The 7,172-nt window shown below is 38.8% G+C and overlaps 1 protein-coding gene across 1 annotated transcript; it reads left to right on the top strand.

Annotated features, from left to right (window-relative positions):
- Positions 1–6,356: 6,356 nt before the first annotated feature.
- On the top strand, positions 6,357–6,488 carry SMIM38 (small integral membrane protein 38). Its single transcript, XM_050711149.1, has one exon. It carries the CDS (start codon positions 6,357–6,359, stop codon positions 6,486–6,488), a length of 132 nt encoding a protein of 43 aa, XP_050567106.1.
- Positions 6,489–7,172: the final 684 nt, after the last annotated feature.

Here is a 7,172-nt window from a genome sequence, read left to right as displayed (position 1 = left end):
TGACCACGAAGCATCTGATGCAAAGTTCAGACTAGAATATAGAAAATTCCAAAATCATGGTCAGATCAGTGTGTGTTTATAGTGAGTTTTTAGTGTTTTGTAGCTATCAAAATGCAATTTAAGAAAGCAAATGATTAGGGAGAAAAAGCTAAAGCATAAAGCCTGAGCCATGCAATCCCACACCATTTTTTGATTTAGTGTGACAATGGTAGTCTGATAATTCACTATTGCACACAGGGCTTTAAATGAACATAGAAAGTTTTTGTTGAAGTTAAGCAGGTGTTTAATAAGGACCTTGTTGAATGCAGTCATATTTTTGATCATGTCTTCAAAGTTTCCATGACTCCATTATTTTCCAAATAAAGCTTTGTAAGAAATATTTCAACTATACCTTTCACGTAATGTACTCGTTTTAAAGTAAAAGAATAAGGTTAGGAGCTGTATCAGTCCAGCACATGAAATGTTTGCCTTCTATCACTTGTAAAGGATAGCAATTATTTTCAATATTTGCTTCTTATGAGTAGCGTGGGTCTTTCTATGATCTGTAGTTTGTCAAAGCGCATTCCGCCTGTGGTAAATTTTAGAAACTTTACTTATCTATTTAGTAGTTAAGTTTGTCACATGCTAGACCTCATATGGAAATTGCAGTTGCATCGTTGTTCATTTCTGTCAATGTTGACTTAAGCTTTCAAAACAAATGATGACTGAGAAACCCAAATTTAATTGTAAATCAGAGACAGATTCTGATCTGATCTCTTCTTGGTAGAGCATGGGAGGAGCATCCTCACTGTGAAACTAGAGGAAACATGGCATAATCTGCTGAAGACATGTAGCTACAGATGAAAGGGAACTGTCTTTCCCATCCTGTGATGTTTCTTAAGGTCCCAGTATGGTTTTGTGCACAGTGAGATGAAAGTGAGGTTTGTAAGTCATGAGAAACTGGGGAATAGCTTGAAGATAGGTGGCCAGGGCGCTCACCAGGAGACACAGCCTGTGATTTTATGTATGAGTGTTTTGACTGTCTAATACTTAGAAGAGCTTGATCTTGTTCTATCTTAAATCTAAAAAACAGCTCCTGACAAATATATCATCATAGCTGGAGTGTGTTTTGCCAGATTTTCTGCTTTTGAAAAACTGGCATTTCAACTGAAACATTATTATTTTGTATTATTTTTGACTAAACAAATTAAAAATAAAATTCTCTACTAGATTGATGAGTAATACCATGAATTCAGTGGAAAAAAAATCCACTGATGGAAGGAAAGCTCTGAGAATGAAAAAGCTCTGAGATGGTTTAGGACTAAATCCATTCTGTCCAATTTAATTCAGTGATAATTCCTTAATTTCACCAGCAAAAGTACAGAGGATCTTTCCAAGAAATAAAATTACACAACTGAGTGTGAAGACTTAGCAAGCTGTGTAGGGCCTCTGGCAACTGAAGAAGAAAATGGGTGTGATAATTGCTGATAACATATTATTTTCATGTTCATAATACATGCAAGGCTTTTTCCTGTGAGTGGCTATTAATATTTTTTTTGCATTTTCATTCTTGTCTGTTGTAAGATGGTTGTCTTGGATGTTACTGATATTTTAATTCAGTGATGTGATTAAATACCGTGGCATGTACACAATCTACTTGGCTACTTCTAGATGATGTTCTGATCACGATTCTGGAATGAAAATTCTGCAAGCTGAAGGGCAATAATCTGTCTGCTACTGAGTATTGCGGTGTACAGCAGCATATGGAGGAGATGATGCACTCACAGCTCCTGAACTGCGAAGGTCTCATTGAATCTTTTTTAAAACACACGTCTCTCTAGGTAATCACTTTTAAATCAGATTTATGAGTTTAGTTTCATTTCCTTCTAATCACTTTCCTTTATTTTTATTATTTTTCCTACACTGCTCTTTTTTTTTCCCATTTGTGGCTGTGAGGCCTTGAGGATGTAGTTGAGTTTGAGTTTTACAAACACTTCTGGTTTTAAGGACACTACAGTTCTTGAGAGAAGATATAGGTAGTAAATGAAGTATCTTATTTCTGTCCTTGATCATGGAAAGGGGCATATCGAACTGACTGTGGTGGGAGGAGTATGTTTGCTGGGGACTTTCCAGTAGAAAACCAGTGGGGCAGGTGTTTGTGCTTTTCTTTGACTCAATGCAACATTGAATGGTCTTGAAATGTGCTTATTATCACAAGTTATTTGAAGTAGGAATTGACTTTGAATGTTTGGTTTTGTCCTCTAAATCTATGAATACCTTGATCTGGCTCTTTTTAAGTGGTGTTTTATTTTCCGTGTGATGTAAAATGCTTGTTCAGGAGATTTCATGTGTACAAACTGGAGCAAGGTGCCTTTTTCACTCTGATAACTGTAGCAGGCACATGACTGAGAGATAAGTGCTGGTCCTGAATTTCTTTCTTTCTTTTTTTTTTTTTTTCTGTGTTCGTTGTTTTTTTCTTTTTAGCAATGAACTGGGAATTTCTTGTTAGCCGTGCTGACACCTGCAACTCTTTGCCATTTTTCTTTATAGATATACTGACTTTTGAATATGTGGTAAATACAGTAAGTGAAATATCCTTTTAATTTCTTTATATTTTGAGATATATTTCAAATTGCTAGCAGTGGATGTTTATATGATTATTGTTGTGCTGATTTATTGCTTGTAATTTTACTGGATATTTTAAAATTTTAGGAATGTAATGGTATTTTAGGAAGTAGACTGCTTTATAATTGGAACTGGAAAATTGGATATGAAATCTGTTGGCTTACATTTTAAAAGACCGTATTCTTTGATTTTTTATTTTTTATTTTTTTTTTGCTAAACTACCCTTCAGAGTACCAGGGCAATTAATTACATGATGATAATTTAATAGCAAAATGCAGAATTTGTCTTGGAAATAGTTTCAAATTAGAGTATTTTCATAAATATTTATAGGAGGAGATGGTAATAACGTTGATTATGTGATGAAAACGTATGTTACTGAGAAAATACCACCCATCAGGAATACTCTTCTATCATGCCGTTATTCTCTAGAGAGGTGATTAGTTGAAAAACGATTTTAGCAAAATAAACTCTGAGCAGAGAGGATGCTTTTACATGTGATACAGCATATGTTCTTTGAAAAGGCAAATCAGTCAAAACAATGCCAGGCATTGGGAACATAACTTATTTGAAAACATATATTTGGAAAAATCCAAGCAATAATGACTTATATGTAGGTTCTACGCAGTGCTTTTCCTCAGTGAGTCTCAGAATACTTTGCAAAGGAGAAGAGAACAGCGATCCATATTAAACTGCATTTTCTACAGTCACAGAATGTTTTCCTCTGGCACGCAGAATTGTCCTGCTTATGCTGTACATTAATTTTCTGTGCAAGGAAATCTGTCCTAAGGAGTGAAATATAAGCAGAAAAATACTTTCCTTCCGTCTTCGGCAACTGATGGTTCCTTTGTGTGAATAAATGCAGTACCTGCAGAGAGTGCCAAGCTGACAGCCGTGGCATGTGGAGCCAAAGACCTGCAACAGCAGTAGGGGAAGCTTACCCAGCTCTGTGTCAGCCTGTCCCGAGGAGAGCCCCGTGCCAGGCACCAGGGTTGTGCGGTTTCCCTTCCGGCTTTGACACCTCTCAGGGAATGCCGGAGATGGCATAGCTGAGAACCACTTGTGAGCCTGGGGAGGAGGCACCTGTTCGCTTGGAATGAACCACCAATTTGTTCTTCGTGTGCCCTTAAATAACCACTGGGCTTCTCGCCACTAGCAGATTGAACTGGAGCTGATGGCCAGGGAATATGATGTGCTGTATGTCACAGCAGTCACGCTAGCTAATACTGAGCTCACTAAAATCTGCTGGTGGTTTTCAGCAAACCTGCTAGAGTACGGACAGCAGGATCGCATTAGGGTGGAGGTGATGATTGTCATGGAAGAAGCACTTTTAGGTACAGCAAATGCATCCATCCAGAGGATACAGAAGAACTATACTTTCTGAATTAAGGCAGTTATCATTATCTCCACCAATAAATTACTTACAGCTATAAAGTGAGCCAGTTGCCCAAGGGAGTGTGTAATGCAGAGCCACTGGCTGTGGGTTTACAGTGGTTATATTATAGCAGATAGAACCACTGAACAGTTTGTCAAACTGTTGTTCCCGCTTAAATCCCTTTTCAGATTTAATTTCTCATCATCTTTGTGGATGTGGGTCTCTTAAAAACAAGCAAACAGGTTAGAGAAACACCTGTCAGGAATGGCATAATTGATCTTGTTTTAGGACAGGCTGATAGACCTCTCAGGTCCCTTTCTTCCCTTTTTTCCTCCTGTAGCTGGAGGTGGCCCTACTTATATATATGTGTGTGTGTAAATGTACATATATACATTTATATTTTCCACCATGCCACATTCTTTCAGCAGAATCTTAACTAGTTGGAGCGAGGAGTCCCTTTAAACTATGCACCTTTTGAAGTCTGTAGGTGTAGAAAGACACTCATTGTTCAGTGCACCTCCACAAAGAATCCCTCTTAATCCCGACTGTGTGTATTCATCCCTTAGTTGAGCCATCCTATGCAGAGGAATTTGAGTTGATTCACATTCCTTCATAAATGCACGTAGGGTAATACATCAGACTTTTTCCTTTTAAGCAATCTGATCAGTTCTGACACTTTCCAACTCCATTAAAATATCCCCATAGTAGTTAAGAGCACCCATTAGTGTGAACAAACTCCTGAAACCCCTTAAAGTATTTACTTTGCCATGCCATTTAACTGTTTACAAAGCCTGGAGCTTTGCTCCTGATATACAGTTAATAAAAGGGAATAGACTAATTTTTTTCCTTGTAGTGTAAATGTATCTGTGTTGTCCTTGTAGAAGTCAATGTGTTGGATCTCATGAGGCTACCCCAATGAGGACAATTCTGACCAGAAAATGGTAATGTAAGAGAGTATTGACAATTGATATTTTGTATGCAGTTTGGTTTAACTCAGAGTTTTGAAATTCAGGGATGCAGTCCTGACACTGTGCTATGGCTTGGACCTCCTCCAAGTCATTTCTCTTACTGTTAATCCTTCATGTTTTTACCTTCCCAACTCCACTTGTCCAGTTCCAGTTGCTGAGATCCAGGCCCAGACAAGGTATTAAACATCTGTGTAAGTTCCTTGTTCCCCTTCTGAGCTGCGTGCTAGAGTTTGTGCTTGTTCTAATGGGGACTTGGCATCACTGGGGACCTCAAGGTATTACTGTACCTATTCCCTGATTTTACAGGAAAACGAATGTAGATTTCACAGAGCTTTAAGTCTCAGAATCAGGCTTTAAGTTCTTTTAGATGGAAAGTATGGTTTCTGGGCAAAGCAGTTTGCTAGTTAAGCAAGTTCAAAGAGATCTTAGCAGTTCCAGTAATCACTCATTTCATCAATCCTCTATGTTTAAAGTGAGCTAAACCAAGTTCTTTCCTATAATGTCTACTTCAAATAATGCTGCTTTACATTTGGAGAGCCAAATAAGGAAATAGGACATAATCTTCCAGGAGTTTCTTTCCCTTTTAGTTCATCTAATTCAGAGACTTGCTGTAACAAGAGCCCTTCTTTCTACGAAACCTGTTTAACATATTCAACTAAACAAACTATCTCCTAAAGAAAGCACGAGCATTTTTTGTGTGTGCCTTGCTCTACCGTTGGCTTTTGAGGACATTTCAGCGTTTGTCGATGCACTAATTGAGTGATGCATTTTGGACAGCTTCTGTGTTCTGATTTGTTTTGTTGTGCTTTTTTTTTTTTTTTTTCCCTCCCTCCCTCCCTTCTTCCCCTTTTAATTTGTCTAGGAGAAAAAAAGCCCCTCCAGTGTTGTTTCCTGCAAAGACCATTCTTAAGAGCTCGTTGGACAGCGCAGGGCTCTTGAAGTGATAGCTAATTGGTGAAAGAAAGGCCCCGATTGTCTTGAGGGAGCTGGAAAGTGCTGCGTGTGCTGCTGAAAGGGACTAGGGAGAAGGTGCCTGGTTTCGCTGAGCAGCTGCTGCTGGAGATGTTTGGAGATTACATCAGCATTGGAAAAAAGGGGCAAAAAAAAGTCCAACTTCACAGAGACGGAGTTTATGGAGTTTTTTTCCCCTTCCAAAGGTCTTCTGACAATACTGTCATTGTCAATATAAGAGTTGTTAATTCTTTATGAATAGCACATGGGGCCTCTTGACTAAATAGTACGTTACATGTCCCAAATCTGTCAGCTGGGCTCTTCTCTCACATGCTAGTGAGATCACTTTGATTGGAATGTTACAGGAATTGCGGGGCCAGCCACAGAACTGAATACTGCATTATATAATTAGATCTCCCCAAGTATTTTTTTTCACATTACCTCATTATTCTAGCTTAAATATGGAATCAGTCCTTTTGATGATTTTGCTGATTGTGATTATATTCATACGATTCGTTTTATGGTCCTGCCTTAGTGCTTATATAGATTACAAACTGTCCCAAAGGTTTCCTGACAAGAGAAAAGAGGACTAAGATACTTCAAAAGGCTTGTTTGGATTTGAACTGGCAATGGGGACAACTGGACAAGGTAAATGGAGCTAGAGCAGATTTTACTTTGGGTTCTGATGAGAGAGAAATGACCTGCTGAGACTGCAATTGACTGAAGAGTTTTCAGAAGGACTCATGCTGACAGAGAGGGGGAGAAATCCAACAACTGATTGAGTCAAACGACTTCCTATCAGACTAGAGCAAGAATTTGTTGTTGGGAACAGACTTGTGGACTTTTGCCAATGAAATGATCTGGACAAGCTAGAAGGAATCTTGTTGGGCAGTCCAAGACTGCCAGTGGCCCAGTCTTGATACATGAAATGCGATGGCTTATTGCCTGCTGGACAAACTGCTGATCTGCACGTTAAGATGTCAGCTGCACAGCCTGCCTGGATGCAACAACTGACTGCACCTGAACGAACACGAAGATTACTGGCCCAGCTTAGGATCTGTGTCTAAGGAAGCAGATTTACAGAGTGGAGTTTTACGTGATTGACTGCCTTGTTGCTAAATTCTTCTTGTGGTTCATCCCGGTCAGTCGGATCAGAAACTGGATGTTTTTAACTGTCTATAACCTGATGATTATCCCCATTTCTTATCAAGTGATATATCCGAATAATCATGCACTGCACACCACTGGAATACCCTGTTCCATGAAAAACAGATCCG

The sequence above is a fragment of the Cygnus atratus genome, chromosome 5, assembly GCF_013377495.2.
Source record: "Cygnus atratus isolate AKBS03 ecotype Queensland, Australia chromosome 5, CAtr_DNAZoo_HiC_assembly, whole genome shotgun sequence".
Taxonomy (NCBI): Eukaryota; Metazoa; Chordata; class Aves; order Anseriformes; family Anatidae; genus Cygnus; species Cygnus atratus.
The sequence above is the reverse complement of the archived record's forward strand: the minus strand, read 5'-3'. Positions and strand labels throughout refer to the sequence as shown.